Source organism: the organism of the source record quoted next, unplaced genomic scaffold (genome assembly GCF_019419815.1).
Source record: "Pyrus x bretschneideri cultivar Hongxiangsu unplaced genomic scaffold, Pyrus_bretschneideri_v1 Contig1, whole genome shotgun sequence".
Classification (NCBI taxonomy): domain Eukaryota; kingdom Viridiplantae; phylum Streptophyta; class Magnoliopsida; order Rosales; family Rosaceae; genus Pyrus; species Pyrus x bretschneideri.
The window spans coordinates 1857831-1877403 of NW_025999390.1; the positions used below are offsets into that span (position 1 = coordinate 1857831).

The 19573-nt window shown below is 38.7% G+C and overlaps 2 protein-coding genes and 1 pseudogene across 2 annotated transcripts; 1 reads left to right on the forward strand and 2 right to left on the reverse strand.

Annotated features, from left to right (window-relative positions):
- The first annotated feature begins 10251 nt into the window (after positions 1-10251).
- LOC103954112 (protein JINGUBANG-like) lies at positions 10252-12451 on the forward strand. The gene has a single exon (XM_009365917.3). The coding sequence runs from the start codon at positions 10777-10779 to the stop codon at positions 12184-12186; it is 1410 nt and encodes a 469-aa protein (XP_009364192.2). The 5' UTR covers positions 10252-10776; the 3' UTR covers positions 12187-12451.
- Positions 12452-12835: 384 nt separating this feature from the next.
- Positions 12836-15335, reverse strand: LOC103955676 (annotated as a pseudogene).
- A 1163-nt stretch (positions 15336-16498) lies between these two features.
- LOC103955666 (cytochrome P450 CYP82D47) lies at positions 16499-18485 on the reverse strand. Its single transcript, XM_009367566.2, has 2 exons — positions 17622-18485; positions 16499-17137 (listed from the first exon to the last, which is right to left on the reverse strand). Exons 1-2 carry the CDS (start codon positions 18399-18401, stop codon positions 16499-16501), a joined length of 1419 nt encoding a protein of 472 aa, XP_009365841.2. The 5' UTR covers positions 18402-18485.
- Positions 18486-19573: the final 1088 nt, after the last annotated feature.

A 19573-nucleotide genomic window follows, 5' to 3' on the forward strand; every position in this document is an offset into this window, starting at 1 on the left:
AATGAAAATTATCTATTTCTTGCCTAAGTGAGTCGCAACTTAGGCGGTCTAGGCAAGCGCCTCAGCAAGTTTAGGCGCCATTTCTTAATTTTTAAACACCTAGGCATTAATCGGGGTATTGACCAGCCGCTAAGCACCTAAGCAGAAATTTTTAGAACAATGTCTATACAAGATAAATTTGAGACCCGACTTCCAGAAGGGTAGACTGCCTTCACGAAGTACCAGTTCGTCCCTTTAAAAAAATAAAAGTTGAGGGTGTTTAATTTGGCAACTTAAGTGATACAATTCCTCTAATTATTATACAGCAGAAGTGGACCACTATGACTTTTTAATCAACATTAAAAATGCGAGATAGTTGAAGCAAGTGAATAAGTACGTTAAAGTAGCAACCAAAGCGCGTGATTCTTGAAATTAAATTAATTTAAGCTAGCAACTTGGCACGCTCATCATATACGTCAATGGATTCCACAAACCATTTAGACTAAACTAGATTAAGTTCACGGATGCTTCTTATTAACATGATCGGAAGAAAAATAATATTGGGGGCCATTGTTTTAGTTTTACTTTACCTATCATCTCTTAATAAGATAAGGTTGTCTGATTAGAGTAATTCTCATATGGAGGGAGATTATGTAGAATTCAAACAATCTTCTTTATATTTATAAGAGAAGGGATGCTTCAACTATCAAACATAGTATGCCTGACCTGATTGAAGATTGGGTGAAGGTTCCGTGCCAAAGGAATGAATCTTCAGAAAGAAGGCATAAAGGAATGGATGTGTAGGGGTCTTTCTTTTCTTTGCCCGTTAGAAGCCCCACTCTGATTGAGACTATAATGTAAAAAGTGGGAAATTACAGATTTTGATACTAGAGAGTGACCAGCAAACAAGACTAAAATACAAGAATCATTTTTTCATACAAGATGCCTTATCAATGACGTGGTGCCTTATGAATGATGTGATTGACATACCTACTCAAAATTTTCTCCTCGCTCTTTTTTGGGCGTAATTCTTTGTTCACCCTAGCTAAGTGATTTAGATGGTCTTGAACAGAACAAAAGAATAAGCCGAAGAAGAACAGACCCTAATATTTTGGGGCAAGTTATGTGGGCCGGAACGGAGAGCTTAACTAAAATTTATTTGATAATCACATAAAAAGGCAAAAAACTAAAAACTCATCTAAACAGGCAATTGTTTTGTAACAGATAAATTCAAATCTAAACAGGCAATTGTTTTGTAACAGATAAATTCAAATCTCACCATAAATTAAAGTCTACGTGCAAACGGAGATTATAAACAGTACAAAACCACAAAATAACAACGTATGTATTTGGTGCAGAAGAAATGAATCAAAACCCTAGACTAGTACTGACATATTTCACAGACGCGAGCGAAGTCGTATATTTTTGGGCGGCTAAGACCTAATAAATCAAGGAGCAGCAAAGGCATCATCGACCCACTTGTTTTCTTGAAATGAGGGAGAGGAGGGCGAGCTAAGGAGGGCTTGAAGAGCGGCTCGCACTCTGTTCACTAGCTTACGCTGGCGGATGCGCCGCAAGACGACTTCTTTGTCTAGGGGTTGGGAGGTGTGAGTGGGTTTTATATGCACATGGCTGCTCACGTAGTTATGCTCATAAGTTTCTTCAGGTTCTTTTTGTTCTTCCTTCAAACCGATGCCGGTGATGTTCACAGTTTGTGACACGGAGTATTTGGGGTTAGAAAGCAGAGAGGAGGAGGAAGAAGACATTGTTTAGCTAAGTGAGAAGTTAAAAGTGGAAAGGACGAACGGAAGATGGGATTTAAGAGTGAGTGAGATAATTTCTCAAATCAGAAAATATTTATATACAGAGAAAGAGACACACAGCGGAGTTTCAGAGAACATCAAGGATGTAGGTTGCAGGGAACATCAGAGTTTCAGAGACACACAGGCTCACAGCACACCCAAGTCCATGGTTTCTGACAAGGTCGGTTACTGTCCTTTTCAACTAAAAATTTGAGGAGACGTGGTGCAACAAATGCTACCATATATCTTAAACCCAAGTGATACGGTAAGTCACATATGATGTAAGAATAGACCTGATTTGGTACTGAGGTGATTCTGAAAAAAATTGGTATAAAAAAAAAAGTTGGGAGCTATTTTTGTGTTTGGTAAACATTCAATTTCAGCTTTTTTTCACACTTTTGGATGAAAAAAAGTCAAAAACAAGAAGCTGCAAAACCTAGCTTTGAAAAACCGATTTTTTTTTCACATCTGATTTACATAAAAGTTTACTAAACACTATAATACTGTTTTTTTTTTTTTTTCAAAAGCACTTTTACAAAAAAGTTTACCAAACACTCTGCTATTTTATTTTACAACTGCTTATTTTTACAGCATAACATAAGCAGTTTTTTTTCAAAGCACATCAATACCAAATCAACAGTAAATGAATAGCAACACAAAGCATCTTCAATTTTTAATGGGACATGGTTAGTGGGTTCTGTCGATCTCTGATCGCTTTTTTGGAAGGATTCGATTCTGCTTTTGTTTTGGATTTATCTATATCTGTTGGATTTGATTATTTCCGTCATATCAATTCTGTAAGTTTTTGTTATAAAAAAAATTAGTATTCATTACACTCCAAAATAGTCACTTAAGTACTTGTTCGTTCTTTATTTTTCAAAGAAGTGAACGACGAAATTTTCAAGTGCATGTAACACCTCTGTTAGGCCCCGTGTTGTGTATAGGATTGGTTTATAGTGTACAAAGAATTATTTTCAAGGTATAGTGAGAAATAAGTTTAAAAAAAAAAAAACTTTCTAATTTGGAAGTAGTAGATGAATTTTTCCAAATTTCTAGAGAAATGCAAAATGGTTCATTAATGATATTGTCTTTAACTTAATCACATGTTAGCTTATCAAAAATGAAATTTTATCTTAAAATGCCTTAATGAAATTACGAGCGAAACCAAATAATTATTGTAAATTATTTTATCAAGCTCACGATGTGTGATTACCAACAAAATTACTCGACCGTTCTATTTCAATCCCTTCAAAATAAAAAATTATTTAACTTTCTCATCTTTTAATCCTTTCTAATAATACCTTGAATAAAAGACCAACTTTTCAGTGACTTGGATATTAGATTGAGGTGAAGGGGCCCAACATTTAATATAACATGGATCACAGATAGGCCCATTATTCCCAAGTATTCTGGGAAACTAATGGACATTCGGCTTTTGCACTAATCCTTATCCATGCAAGGGTTTGGAAAAGGAAGGGGAAAACATGTTACATGTACAAACTACAAAGTGATACCAAACTAGGGTATAGGGATAAGTACGAACTACGAAATTACGTTGTTTTCGATTCCCACATAGCCGCTATCTAGAGAAATAACCTAAAGGAAAAACATCTCAGCCGTCTATCCAGGCCATTGGCTTGGGTTGACGACAATCTTTCTTAGTCTCTTCTTTCTATTTTTTTTTTTTTTTTTTTGGTTGTAATCACTCCTTCGTTGTTGTGACAATAGTTTTCGTGATTGTGCTCGCTCTCTCATTTTATCGAGGAGAGCTTCTGTGATGGCTATGGCTTACGAATCAAGTTCAGATCTTTAGGCAACGACTATTATACATAGTTAAGATTGGTTTTTGTTTTTGTTTTGTTTGTGTCTATGAAAAAGGACTATGAGGAAGAAGTAGGGCATTTGTTGGAGGTGACTCATAGCAGTGCTTCTTTGCTAACAATTGCAAGACTATCAAAGGTGGTGCATCCTTTTCCTAATGCTGCTATTGTTGGAAAAATTAGGGTCTAATTGCTATATTAAATCACATAAAAATTTAAGAAATAATTCATGCAATTATATATCACAATAATGCATGCACATGAGTAACCAATGTTAAATGAACATGCATGATATAATGGATTAAAAAAACCTGAAAGTACGGTCAAGGCAATTGTTGGACACTCTGTCCTTAAGACAAGTTTACGCCCCACTATGGCGCTCATGGTTGATCGGCGCATGTCTCCCAAGATACAACGACCACGTCCTTGTAATAGTTGTACTCAAAATCACAAGGCTCCACGAACCATGATTGTGTTGAAAACTCTCTCATATGGACTCAATGAGACTCTCTAATATTTAGTACACTCTATATATGATTATGTAAAACAATGAAAAGTTATAATTGCTATATTAGTGATTATAAGGGGCTTCCCTATTTATAAAATGTGAGATACCTATTTGGAAAGCATGTGACTATTCATGAAGAGTCAAAAGTTGCAACACTTTATTTAAGTAGACATATCTTTCTACCAAAAGGTTCAACTTCTAATTTCCATTCAATTAATAAATTTAATATAATAATATTATTATTAAATTTTCCAACAAACTATTACGGTGGTTTTACGACTCACAAGGTTGTTATCTTTCCTATTGGTTAGACATCGGTCTCCTTGGTGGTTCGGGAATTTTATTTTTGCATGATGAGTTAATTTGTAGTTGTGAATTTGTGTGGTTTTTGTTTTTGCATGTATGACCTCTTGGTTATATTCGACATGCTTGTCCTATATACATTCTTGATGGTTCTTAATAATTTCTTATTACCTTAAAAAAAATTACGTTGGTTTCATACCAAACTAATGGATCTTTCCAATTGAGTATTGATGAAGCTTACAGAAAATAATTATTTGACATTTACCGTAAAATTCTTTTAAGACGGCTACATGCCCATACATATGTGGTTCTTTGGGATCCACGATTTCGCAACTATCCTACCTACATGACCGTTGAAGGTGATTAGTTCCAGTTAGAGCATAAGAAACATGGCATTATGAGTTCTTAAATATGGAAAATCAATTACGTACATGCATGTCGTAACATGGGAAAAGAGAAGAGAAGAAAAAACCTTTGTTTCTGCACTCTGATCATGTGATAGTGATAAAGTTTCATCACATATACTTATTTTTTGGAAATGTTCTTTTTGACGGTGAATCTAAAATGTGGGTTTGGGAAATATAAAGAAAGAAAATTCAAACTCGAGAGCTCGATATAAGAGAAAATATTCTTAATTAACTGAGCTTGCAGTTAAACGATTTAATCAGAATTAGTGAGAAGTTTCATAACTAGTGCCTTGGAAGGACAAGTGTCGATCGGCAGCTGAGCACTTCAAAGAAATTGATTATTTTATACAATATAAAAATACACACATTAATACATTGTAGACAAATGATTAACGCCAACAATCTTGTTCATTGGTGGGTAGAAATAAGTAGGCTAGGTACATTGAAAGAGAAGAAAAAAGACAGTGTTGTTTCGTATACGTGCATCCCGCTACCACAAAGAGTTAGAACAATAACAAAACAAAAAAGCATAAAGTATAAGGAAAATGCTATTCACATATTAATTTTTATTTCTCATATATTTTGTTAATTTTTTGTTATTGATCTTCTCTAATTCATTTCATCTGATGGTGAAGAAATTGAAAGAGGTTTATGAGAAACAAAAATAGATGTGTGGATAGTACCATCGTATGTAAAATCAGCTTGAAAATTACAATGCATGCAATGTGTTATAAGTAAAATCACAAAATTTACTTAGCTCTCACTTGTGCTAGAGAAAATTGTAAAATATTTGAATCAATCGCAAACACATGTATTATTTGATTGTGAACCAATATTCGTTATTCAAATTTGAAAATATGTTGAAGTTGGCTAAACCACATATTTCACTTACACAACACCACATTGACGAGAATGTGGGCAATGACAGTCATGTACCTTATACACTATACACCATGTTTTATAGCATCATGCTTGTAAGGAAGTTGCAAATACGTGGCCTCCCAACATATTGCTCAGTAAACGGTCCTAGGGTTTGCATATATACTATACAGCGCATGCTTGAATTCCAAGTCCCCCAATAATTTAAAACCAGTGCCCCAAACCACATAATTTCAGAAAGCGACAGAAATACCGAAACCGTATACGTGGCATATGGGAAGAAGACCCCTTCTCCTCGGTACTTGGTCTCACACGTGTTACAGTATGAATGGCCGTGCCATACGTATAATGAAAGATCTGCATCATGTTATCACTGATTAATCCACATTTGCAGTTTGAACCTTTTTTGGTCGGGTCAAATCACTTTCTCTTCTGGGTAAGAACCGGTTCAATGAATTCGTAAGCGACTAACGGCCTCAAACGGAAAGCAACGGTCTTTGCCGAACCCTAACAAATTAGTAAACTACGAGCTTCCATTACAATTTCTTTCCGAAAGGTTTCTTGGCCGTTTGCTATCATCAGAAAACTAGGGTTTCTTCGGACCTTCACGTACAAACAAGGAACTAGGGTTCTTTCATTAACTGATCATCTTGTCGTCATGTTCCACTTGATTTATTAGTGGTAAAATAAAATGCTACTTTTCTCCACCATTTCTTGTCTTGCCAAGAAATTTCAATGACGGAGCAAGGACGACATCGTCGCATATCGAATGACTCACACTTGTTGAACCATATGGAAGGCTATGGCTTCTTGTTTTTTTGTGGTTTACCCTATTCTTTATGGTGATCAGCAGCTCCTCTGATTTATTATCCTATAGTTTTGGGACAAAAGAAAGAAAAGTATTCGATTCGACCTCTACATTTCAAACCAATTTCCTTGTTATTTTTAAGATTTTATAAGGTGAGTTTTAACTCCCTAACAATTGGGGCAATTGGATGAGACATTAAGTCATCACTAATGGAGAGGGTTAAAGGTCTAAAAGCTAAAAAATAGCCAAAATATGTTAAAAACCCGTCTCCAAGCAAGCCAAATCCTAATCAGCACCGGGTTAAATCCTTGTCAGCGGACCAAAGACCATCATGCTAGCCAAACATAGCAAGCCCGGTAGCCCTGGGGTAATTTTATTGGGCTATTTTCCCGCCTCTCTCTTCTTTCTTTTCAATTTTCTTCCTTCTCTCTCTCTCTCTCTCTTTCGTACCTCTTCCCAGTTCTTCTCTTGGACATTCCTTCAGTAAAATACAGAAGCAAGAGATTCATTTGAATTCAAGTTGAGTTTTGGGAATTTTGGAAACTTGGTTGATTTATTTGGCGTGGAAATATTTGGGCATTTGGTATGGCAGGCTGAAGAAAGAAGAAAGACTGGTTCTTCAGTCGGCTTTTAAAAGAAAATGATGTTTTTCCCCTCTGGTTGGGGTTTTATATATTTTCAGTTTTATCTAAAGTTTCACCAATACAACTAAAGAATAAATTTAAAGTTGATAATTATTAAGGAATTAGGTTTTTTTTTGTTTTAATTTTTTTTAACATATGTTAGATATACACTGAAGGAGTGGACTAAACATCACAATGAACGAGCCATGATAATGTGGTTCAAATTCACTTTTAGCGAGAATCGAACCTAAGACCTTAGGTTGAATATGATATATAAATATGGTCTGATACTGTTGATTAAAAAATAACTTCTTGTAGGGCTATAAATATGGACAAAGCTATATTTAGCCCTTTAGGTTAAGATGACTTTTAAAGGTTCCTAATGAGATTCGTTTATTAGTACTAACATTTGCCTACACACTTTGTGTGTATGAACATATTTTTTTAGAAAATGAGAAGCAGAGAGGGAGAGAGAGAATGTAGGGGGAGTTTGAGGTTTTTTATTTTAATATTGGAGGTAGTTTAACATCACCGGTAGGTAAGACTTCAATAAAAAAGGGTAAAATTTGGACCTGTGAAATTACATTATTGCCTATCATTTTTTTTTTGTGTGATAAAAGACTAAATTGTCTTTTCACCATCTTTTGGTTGACAAAGATGGTTTCATTAATTAGTAAAGATTATTATTATTATATATATATGATCAACAGTTAATGGATCCAAACTAAGCAATGACGTTTGAGTGCAACCAAGCTAGGAAATATTGCTTGGATGTGATAATTAGAAGCGATATATTAATACGATACTTGTTCTTCAGACTTTACGGCACCATGAAACGATAATTTTTTGTTGATTGCTTGTAGTACTACGTACCCAATGATGATGTGTCGATTCTTTGTCAATATGCATCGTTCATGACAATCAGAATTGTCAATGGCTCAATATTGTTGCGACAAATCGATCACTTTCATGAATGTGCCCTAACATCGCATTTTTAAGTTTAATGGTGGACCAAGATGGAGCCTATTCCACAAGCTTGAGCTTTGCCCTTTCCCTACATTCACATTTGCATAAGATTATTGGAGTGTGCATGTGTGCCCATGGTTTGGTTATAGTATTGTGGTTCGTTAATGGAGATGATTTCTTTTAATTGGGTGTCAATGATTGATATTTGTTTATCTTTTTTACTAAAATAGCTAAAAAAGAGATCAATTGGTGGCTTCGTCATTCGGTTCACTTTTGGAGATTCGAAAAGACTCATATAAACATTGCAGCTTCTTCTTGACCACTATTATGTGATTCACTATCGTCAGGAATCGAACTCAAAACAATGCATATAAAATACGAACTTGAAATTAGTCACTAAGGTGGTTGTTTAATTCTTTGTTAGATATCACCATCCATGTTCATGCAAAATAGAGAAAATGGGCATCATCGTTCCAACTTCCAACTGCCTGCAAGTACTTAGTGCATGCCTTTTTTTAAATTTTAACTTTAAAGTAAAGGAAGTCCACTATATATCTATGTACGCTGACATTCTAGCAGCATATGCATGCTTGCCACCAACAGTAAAATAGTATTGCACTTTTCATGGTCGGTAGTAAAAGTATAACATATTTGCAGTTAGAAGACGGTCACTGGCATTTTCCTCCAAGAAATTATGATCATATATGAAGCAACTATTGCTTTTATCACATGTCTCAGTAAAAATGTCGTTACATATTTAAATATAACACGATATTAATATTTAAAAAAAAAATTAAGGAAGACAAATGCAATGACCAACACCCGAGTGACACGAAACCTTGGCTACATTTGATTGCCTACAAAAACATTACACTAGGGTCCTCAAAAGATTTTCTGATTGAATCAGAATTTTAAAATGCTATAAAAGTCATGAAGGGACCACGAAGTCCCAAGTCCATTATGACAATTTTTTTTTTCACGCTGAAAAAGTATCATGTTTATAATTTTTAAGGTTTTTTTTTGCAGGTTTAGGGCCTCAATTCGAAGTTTTTTGTTTAATTTCTTTAAGCGGGTTTGATTTGAGATTGGTAGAGCTTAAGTAATTTGTTGCTCATGAGCTTTGAGGATGAAGAAAGTTATAAAGGTGTGGGGTTTAGGTTTAATAAAGAAGATGATGAAGATGACACCATAGTAGACCCAAACGATGGTGATATATTGCTCACTACACGACAGAGTAATTTTTGTAAGATTAGAAGAGTGTTTCACATTGAGACTTTTGGGCCTCTTTTATGTTAAAATTCTGACTCTGCCACTAATTATATTCAATCAGGATCAAGAGAAGTCTATACAAATTTCAAAAAGTGATGGATTTTGGTATAGTTGGAGAGATTTCATAGTTTATTTTAAGCCTTAACTTATTTAGTCTTTCCCTCTAAGATTTTAAGAGAATTCAATCAAAATTCAGTCTATTGCAATTACAACTCCTCATTAACGCTAAGTTTATTATAATACCTAACTCATTATCTCAATCCTCCAACTAGCAAGGACTTTAGCTCACTTGCAATCTACCCTAGTTTTTTTTCCTTTTTCAAGGGCGGTGCCCTTTCTAATCTATACATGTTTTCTTCCTTTGGCAAGCGAAGGATGGTAATTAAAGGACGGTGTGTGCTTAATTATGACAAAATTATGTATCATAAACAACCATTTTACATTGGATTTAGACCATGAGAAATGTTAAGGAGGCTCTCTTAGAGTAGGACTCTCCATGGACTATATGCCACCTCACAGTTTAACGTTAATTCTCGTGCCAACATTATAAAATATTATGCAAAATATGAGGTGATAGAGAGTCCTTGAAGAGTCCCACTTTTGAGAGATTCTCCTTATCATTTCTCTTTAGACCATTCAGTAAAAGTGCACTATAATATATGGGTGTTTTTTAGCTCACCATCCTAAATGGTGGTAATGCTCATCACCCTAAGTGGTGGTAATGCTCATCATCCTAAATCGGCTAAGTTTCAATTTTGAGATTTATGTTTATCCACTACACAGATCTCGAAATTTTAACTCATGCAACGATAATAAATAGGAAGATGAGCATCACTATCATTTGAGGGTGATGAGCATAAAAATTCCCATAATATATAAGTGAAAAAACCCTAAAACGCCAAGAAAAACAACCTAATAAAGCACCCAAATATAGCAAATATACAGATACCACCCAAGTCCAACCCCAACCGTATAATCATCACAGCCAATCCCAATTACCAAACACACACACTTACTTGCTATTCTGAGCGTCCGACCCGGATTCTCCGGGACCGCAAAACCCTTCGTCACGCAACCCCTACGTATCCACCCACACGCGTCAAAATCACAACGGTCCTGAAATCCCTATTTATATTTATATAGTCCGCCGCTCTCATCTCCCGCCTTTTGTTGTTCATTTCGTAAATTGCTTACATTCTTTAAGCAGTTGGCCACCTCTCTCCATTTTCTCCTCCCACCATTAATTAACAACCACATCTTTCTAAAATCAGATCTTAAAATCTTCATAATCTTTTTGTTTGGCTTGATTTAAATTCCATTTTAATATTAATCAGTTTCGCGGATGCGAGTGATTAAGATTGAGAAAACAATTGAGTTTGAATAAAATTTCCCTTGAAGTGAATCACGGCGGGATGTTCGCGGAGACAGAGTCTGTACATCGGGGTAAATTTGGAAACTACACGCATTCCGCCCCCAACATCTCCGCCACAGCCGGCATGGTGACCGACCTCAACGTAGAATACCCAGCGCGGAACAGCAGCGCATCCGCCCTCGGCCCGGCATGCTCTGTCGACTCGAGCCGAATGAGTGGAGAGTGCTCTCCGATGACAATGTCTCCCTGGAACAACACCTCCAGTTCCCCCTTCTCCAAGTCACCCTGGCAACCGTTCGAGGAATCCAACGTCCCCCAGAACGGCCTAATTGGGTCTCTCCTCCGCGAGGAAGGCCATATCTACTCCCTCGCGGCCAAAGGAGACCTGCTGTACACCGGTTCGGACAGCAAGAACATCCGAGTTTGGAAGAATCTTAAAGAATTCAGCGGATTCAAATCGAACAGTGGACTTGTGAAAGCTATCGTCATCTCAGGCGACAAGCTCTTCACGGGTCACCAAGACGGAAAGATCCGGGTCTGGCGGGTATCCTCAAAAGACCCGAGCGTGCACAAACGCGCAGGGACTCTGCCCACGATGATGGATATCTTCAAATACTCCGTGAAACCCAGCAATTACGTTCAGGTGCGGCGGCAGAAGACGCTCTGGATCAAGCACTCCGACGCCATTTCGTGCCTGAGCCTCAGCGAGGACAAGAAGCTTCTCTACTCAGCATCATGGGACAGGACACTAAAAGTGTGGCGAATTGAAACCTCAAAATGCATCGAATCAATCCATGCCCACGACGACGCGGTGAACTCCGTTGTCGCGAGCGTGGAGGGGATGGTGTACACGGGAGCGGCGGACGGGACGGTTAAAGTTTGGAAGAGGGAGCAGAGCGGGAAGATCATCAAGCACACTCTGGCGCAAACACTGCTGAAGCAGGAGAGCGCGGTGACGGCGCTCGCCGCCAGCGCCTCGGGGTCGATTATCTACTGCGGGTCGTCAGACGGGTTGGTGAATTTCTGGGAACGGGAGAAGCACCTGTCTCACGGCGGCGTGCTGAAGGGGCATAAGCTGGCGGTGCTCTGTTTGGCGGCGGCGGGGAACTTGGTGTTCAGCGGGTCGGCGGACAAGACGATTTGCGTGTGGCGGAGGGAGGGCACGATCCACACTTGCCTGTCGGTTCTGGCGGGGCACACGGGGCCGGTGAAGTGCCTGTCGGTGGAGCAGGACAAGGATGTAAATGCGAGTAAAGCGAACGAGCAGCGGTGGATTGTGTACAGCGGGAGTCTGGATAAGTCGGTGAAGGTGTGGGGGGTGTCGGAGCAGGCGCCGGAGCTGGGAGCGATGGGTCACCCGCGCACGGGGTCCGATGCGGTTTCGATTCCGTCGGATGGGAGTTATTCGTCGTCGGCTGGTCGGGGCAGCAGCCACAACAGGAGGTTCTGATTATTTACGATCCCGATTGGTTTTCGGTCTTCTTGGGCAATTGAACTGCGCCACGTGTCCGACGAAGATGGTTTTCTTCGCTAGCGTGGAGAGAATGACACCTGGAGGAGTGAAGATTTGGAGTTTTTTTTTTTTTTTTTTTTTTTCATCTTCATCTTTGGAATTTGGATCGTTGATTATTGGCGTTGACTGAAGAGTAAGAGATGAAAGGATTGGAGTGTGCGATGAAGGGAATATATATGAGAAATAAATTAATTTCACTCCATTTCTTTGTTATCTCTCGAGAAAGATGTGATTTGCATGTTATAGGATGACTTCACATAAGTGATTTGAATATAAGACTTAAATCGAAAAAGTTAAGCTTTAAACGATTAAAGATGATTTTACGATGTACTTTCTTGTTCACTCACTTTGATTATTAGATAAATAAATAGACAATTCACCGCAAACGATCTTAATTTTTTCAAAATCATTGGTCCCTCATCTTTTGGATTAATATTTTGTGAAGCTAGACTTTCAATGACAAAAACAAAGGTGGCCGGTTCTTTTGAGTATGTTTGACGGGAAGCAATATCGTCGAACTAAAAGACTTGGCAAACAATCAAGTAAATATATATTTTTACTGTAATTAAAGTTGTGCAAACAAATTTGTTACTCTGACACACACGTAAAAGAACTTTACAAACTTTATATTGTAACTCAAAACAACGGTGGAAGTAAAAAATCTGTCAATCTGTCATGAAAACTGCAAAGTGCAATACAAACCGTCGAATTCTCGTCATAACCCCTGCAAGGGACTTGTAAACTCGTTCGGTTCGGTTGATTAAGGCTTAAAGAGCTTCAAAACTGCACTTGAGGCCCTAATTTCGATTTTCCTCCCGTAATATCGCTTGTATAGAAAAAAAAAAAAAACCATAACCCAAAAGACAATCCATTTTCGATGTGATAATGTAAGAGAATGGCTTCCTCTCGCTTCAGGTCGCGGCGAGCTTAGGCCATGCGAATGGCCACTTCTACTGCCGGCTGAGTTCACGTCTAGGCCCAGAGGAACAACTGGATCTCCTCCTTGTAGCACTCTCAGCACCTGTACAAAGCCACACAATTTGAACTCATACAACTTTATCCCCCGAAACGGATATTAATTTGGAACAGAGTTGGTAACTAAGCCAGGATATTAATGAACCTTTGACATTGGGGGTCTAGAGTCAGGATCTCGGCGCAGACACAGAGAAGCAGCACGAGCCATTGCCTGTAGTTGATTGGGAAAGTCAGGATTTTCATAGGAGGCCAAGTCTGGATCCAGTAACTGATAATGATTTGGTAAGATGTGGTGTGGCTCTAATGTAGCCAGGGTGTGGAGCCATTCTTCTAAATAACAATGTCCCTTGGCATGTTGTAGTTCAGTGATTCTTCGACCGGTCATAAGCTCTAACAGAACTATTCCATATGCGTACACATCAACTTTATGTGTAATTTGCCCGCCATCCACATTCTCCGGTGCCAGATACCTGCAGATCATATTGAGCTTGATCAGATGGAATCGCTTCCTTTTCTTTTTCTTTCATTATGCACATATAATTGCATTGCTTTTGTACAAAAGAAATCTAGGACCTATAGCAAGTAGGACGGGGAGAAACGAGAAAGTACCCTGAAGTTCCAATCACGCGGTCCTCACTGCTCATCTCCCATTCTAAGAACGATAACAGAAGATTAAAAGTTTGATTGCACACAGGAAATGCGAACAAATTTGTGACCGTTGGATATCATGATGAAATACTAAATTAAGAAATAGGACCTCTCACGGGAAAGGGAACGTTGTTTTTGAAGTATATGCTTTAAAATTCCAGGATCAGTTTTAAGTACCAGAGGTTCAAAATCGTGGGTTAAAAGGATATTGTTGGGCCGAAGGTCTCTGTGTACAATACATCCCACTCTACAATCTTCGTGCAGATATCTTAAACCACGGGCTGCTCCTGTAGCTATCTTTAGCCTTGATTCGCAATCCAGAAGGGTTCTTTTCCCTGTCATTCAAACAAAATAAGACCATGAGAAAACTGAGTCCATAAAGCTGAAGACAGTATATTTATACAAAGAGAATGTCAAGTCTACGAGATTGAAAAGAGCTGTGGATATGTTCGAAATCAAAAGCATGAAGTAACAAAAGTGCACAACATGTAAACGGAAATCCAACGAGTTTTAGCGGATGTACTCGTAAACCAATACCCTTGCATTGCCTTCAATGCAATACCCGATCAGCAACACAACGTTCCCCTGTTGTGCGCAACTCAATACTCGCACTTCTCTGCAGAAGTCAGCATCCACCAAACTTCAACTGCTTCACAGCAACAACTTGACCGTCTCTTAACCCTCCCCTGTGCACCACACCAAAACCTCCTTCTTCCAAGAGGTTAATATCTGAGAATGCGTCTGTAGCATCCTCCAACTCTTTGTAAGAGAACTGCTTCGGAGGATTGCCAAAGACCGGTGTTTTGTGTTGGCATAGAGAGCATAATGGGGGAAGCGTTGAGGAGGTTCTGCCCAGAGAAACAGCATCCCTGATGCTAGAGTTAATGAGGTAGCCTTTCTTAGGGGTTTCCTTCAGTTCATATTTATCTTTCCTTATATCTTGATCAAATCGTGCATATTCGCAGTCATTTTTACTATTTTGGGGAGTTGAGGGTTTTCCATGATCAACAACGTAATTTTGGGAGATCCAAAAGACAGTCTTGAGTAGTAACTACAGATGACATTCGAGGTTTAGAAAGATTTACAAGCCTCTCTTCAATTGTCTCGACTTCTTGGTACGGATCCTACAAATCATTTAATCTGCAGTCTCATCTTTGTGATCCTTCGTGAAGAGGATTCTGTTCATATACAAGAAACAGAGAATTCAGTGTGTCATAACTTTGACGAACCTTCTCCTGTGCCTCGTACAAATTCAACGTTAGCAACACAAATTGAGTAGCAGAACTAAGGTTTATTTACAATTTACAAACCGAATTACCGGTTTTAATGGCGGAGAAGACAGCGAGCAATGTCACGCAGTCGCCGGGGTGGCCGACGTGAGTTAGCGCCCAGGCCAATGCCGTTTTCGAAATCACCTTCTCCGCTTTCACCGCCACTATTACTTTATCGGCGCCTCCGCCCATATTCGCGGTGCCGCCGTCTCTGACGATTGATTGCTTCCTCCCGAGTCGGTGCCACTTCCTGCTGAGTTATCTGGATTTATTTATCAAAGTTGTAGAAAGTGCGAAGTGCAGTAGGTTGGAGTTGGACCCTGTGTGTGACTTTCTTCTGTTCGTTAGAAAAACTTGGGAGTTCGAGGCGGATCGTATAACACGCTAACGCTAGCCCTGGTTAACAGACCCTGATTGAGCAATGCAAATTATCAAGCATCAACAGTTGATAAAATATAGAGGGTGAATCTCAGTTTATTATCCTAAAATTTTTTGGTTTAAAATATTTCATACATAAAGTTTTTTTTCGTCTCAGTCTCTAAAGTTATAATTTTGGAATTATTTCACACTTCTGTTAAGTTGCCTCTTAAAACGGCTGATAATTTGTGCAATTGAGCGCCATGTGAATACTAATTAATTTTAATTTTGAATTAATTTTTTAATTAATATTAAAAACGTCCTAATTAAGAGACACTACTGAGGTGAAAGAGATGTTACTTTTCGATACATTCAAGAGGTATTTGAAATGGACACTCATTTTCAACGTAGAATCATCTTCTTCTTTTCTTTATCTCCCGTACAAAAGTTTCCAAGAGAGTAAACACACAGAAGTAATTTGCCAGAATTCTATAGTTCGGTGTAGGTTGTAGAATTCGATAGTTGTATCCTGATCGGGTATACGTCATAAAACCACAAGCATAAGAGTGGGACGAAAATTCTGTCCGAAGGACTTAGCACTGCTAGCCTCTATCTGTCAATCAAGTTAGTGTTATTTATATTATTTTCTGCAATTAATTGGTTACTGTTTCATTTTTGTTTTGCAAGTATATTTCGTAACTAAAGTATCAATTTTTTTATTTATATGTTATTACTTAATTTCGGTATTGTCCTCCAGCAGCGGAAAGTTATAAACTATTATAATAATTTACAAGAAAGAATTTCAAACCCGGAATGTATGGTGGCAACCCAACATGTCCTATATATCCACTAAAATATTATACCACATACAAAGAAGTCCAACACTAATACAATATAGCTTCTTATCTTCTTGTATATGAAATATATTCCTCTATTGAGACAAACACATATATTTGTTCGAAATATATATTGTTTTATCATAGGGTCAACAATATTAATTAATTAATTTCATAAAGTTTGGCAGGAAGGCGAGGGGTGAGGAGGACCTCCAGCGGGGTGGCTTTCATGTTGGTTACTCCAGTACTCTCAGTCATATCAACAGGTTCATCTGATGGAGTTGCAATTTCAAAACCATGAAGGAGCTGAGCCAGTGTAAGTTGCACAACTTGAAGACCTAGAGACACTCCAGGGCACATTCTCCTACCACTTCCAAATGGTATGAACTCAAAATTTTGTCCCCTAACATCAAAATCCTTGTGAGTTGTGAGGAACCTTTCTGGTTGGAATCGGAAAGGATCGAGCCACACGTTTGGATTCCGATGAATCTTCCAAATATTGACAAGAAGACGAGTGCCTGTTTTGACATGGTAGTTAGTACCGTTACCTACGTTGCAGTCTTCGATGCATTCATGTGGTATTGAGAGTGGCGAAGGAGGGTATAAACGCAGCGTTTCTTTGACGATTGCTTGGAGATAGACTAAGTTCTTAACGTCTGATTCCTTAACTTGCCTTTCCCTCCCAACCTGATTGTCTAATTCTTCTTGAGCCTTCTTCAAGGCTTCACGGTTGTTCAATAGTAAAGAAAGAACCCATGTTAATACGGCTGTTGTGGGATCCGTCCCTCCTAGAATAGCAGCCTGAAATTAGCACAAAAGTTAATCCTAACATATAATATGAGTTCTGGACCCACATATTGCTTTACACAAGATATCGCTTTTTCAGTACATGCGATATAAGAGCCTAATTCACGGCTTGGTTGCAGAGCGAATGATCTACAAGTTTGAATACGCAACACAGATCTTAGTTGTAAAGTGAATGTACATAACCATCTAAGCCCGGCTACACTTAACATCTTGAAATTGTTGGAGCTACAAATCCCGTTGAGTAGGATATCAGTTCATATATAGTTGCAGCTTGCAACTGAACCACAAAGACATAATAGGGCATGAGCTACAACTAATTAATAGAAAACTTTTCTATGGGCTGAGGTTTAATCTTGGCCATTAATGCCCCAATCAAATGGTTAAAAATTCATGTCTAAAGTTGTGTCTAAAATGTAGTGGTATGGATCCTTACCCATATATATATATATATATAAGAAGTTGACAGAGAGACACATACCAGACAAGTAGCTTTGATGGTTGTATCAGCAATAGTTGTACTCGGAAACCCTTCTGCACTGACATCACCAAGGACGGAAAGCATCGTGTCCATGAAGTCACGCTCATCCTTCACATTCCCAGAATTTAACTCAGACCTAGAATTCCTCTTTTGCTTGTGCTCTTCCAACCATCCCTGAAGCGCAACGTCAAGATCTTTAGCCGTCGCCTTCATGGCCTTCCCAATCCCTCCAAAATCAAGCCACTTCAGAAACGGAATTTTATCCGACACCACAAATTCGCTACTCAATCTCAAAAAATCCCTCAACGCCTTTCGGCACCTCTCGTTTTCTTCCTTCTCCTCTACTGTCGCCGCCCCAAGAAACCGCTTCCCCACAACCACCCTGTACATGATGTTCAACGTCACGTCTGCAAACCACCTATTCATCTCCACCAAAACCCAATCCGATTCCCCTCCGTTTCGCTCCCACTTATCATATAAATCTTTCGTACAAGCATTCACCTCCGATTCGCGTACGTGTCTGAGCAGCTCCAAGCGGTGGTTCGAGAGTAGCTCCACAGTGGCTATCTTCCGCACGTGGCGCCAGTAAGGGCCGTAGGGACTGAACCCAAACATGGAATAATTGTACCCCAAAAGCTTCCCCGCCAAGTGCTTCGGGCGAGTGGCGAACACCTTGTCATTTGTTGTGAAGCACTGTTTAGCCATCTCCCAACTGCTCACAATGAGAGCTTTGTGCTGGCCCAGATTGATAGTGAAGATCGGTCCATATTTGTCCGCCATGTTGCCCAAGATTACGTGGGGCGGTTGCGGCCCTCTTCCTATGACCGGGATGTGCCCTATTACCGGCCATGATCCTGGCGCCTCCGGTGGCCCACTTTTTAGGGTTAGGTTTTTCTTCTGAATTTTTTTTGATATCAAAAGCAGAGATGTCAAAAGAACAATTAAAGAAACGAGATATGGGAGAGGGAACTCCATCGCCATTGGAAGAAGAGTTGAGAGAGTTGGTGAGGGAGGAAATCACAGAAATTGAGATAGAAATCCTTATATGATGAGGAAATTAACAGGAAAGCTGAGTGCTGATCTCATAAAATTAATCAAAACCCTGCATGTGTGCGAAGTGTCCTCTTAGTTGGATGCATGCGCGCCAATTGTCCACCTTCATGGTTTTCACGTTTAACTCTGTATCCCTTCTTATTTATTGTCGAATTCTGGATGTTCCCGGACTCGTAACCGTCCCAAGGAAAGCTAATCATGAGTTGTGATCATCTGTGGACCGCTAAGGCAGCAGCCACAAAGCCCACAATATGAAGAAGCTCCCAAGTACTGGCCAGGCCATCAAATCTGGTAATTATCTATCCTTGATTTATAGTATTTTTGCAGTTTTGCTTCCTGGGCATTGCTTATAGGAATTTTTATATGCACTGTTTATTAACCTCCAGATTTTGTTGTTGTCCTGCAATTGTGATAGTGAATCAATGGATGAAGGAAATTACAAATGATTAAATTTTGATTGAATTGTAATTTTTCTTTTATATATGCTTTAATTGTCCTTTTGCTCCGGTGAAATTATTTGGTAAATGCATATTGGCTTAATTAATGGGACACAGATTATGGGTACAGTTTTGAGCTGGTTGGGATCTTCTGCTGTAGTTAACTACTTTTGTAAGTGGCCCTTTGGAGTGGAGCGGTGAAAAGGTGTTGAGTCTCTGCATGACGAGAGATTTTTCAATGTGACCGTCACACAGAATGATACACCATGTGTCGCTATATAAATGGTGGGATATGTGTGTTAAAAAGTTAATAACTTAAAAAATAGAATTTCCCACCACTTATATAAAAACACGTGGTGTACCACTCGTGTTTTCGTCACAACTAAAAATTTCTTCTGCATGACGGCCTGTGTTCAAACACCGTCAATATCTAATCTAACAAAATCTATTTTTTGACCAAAA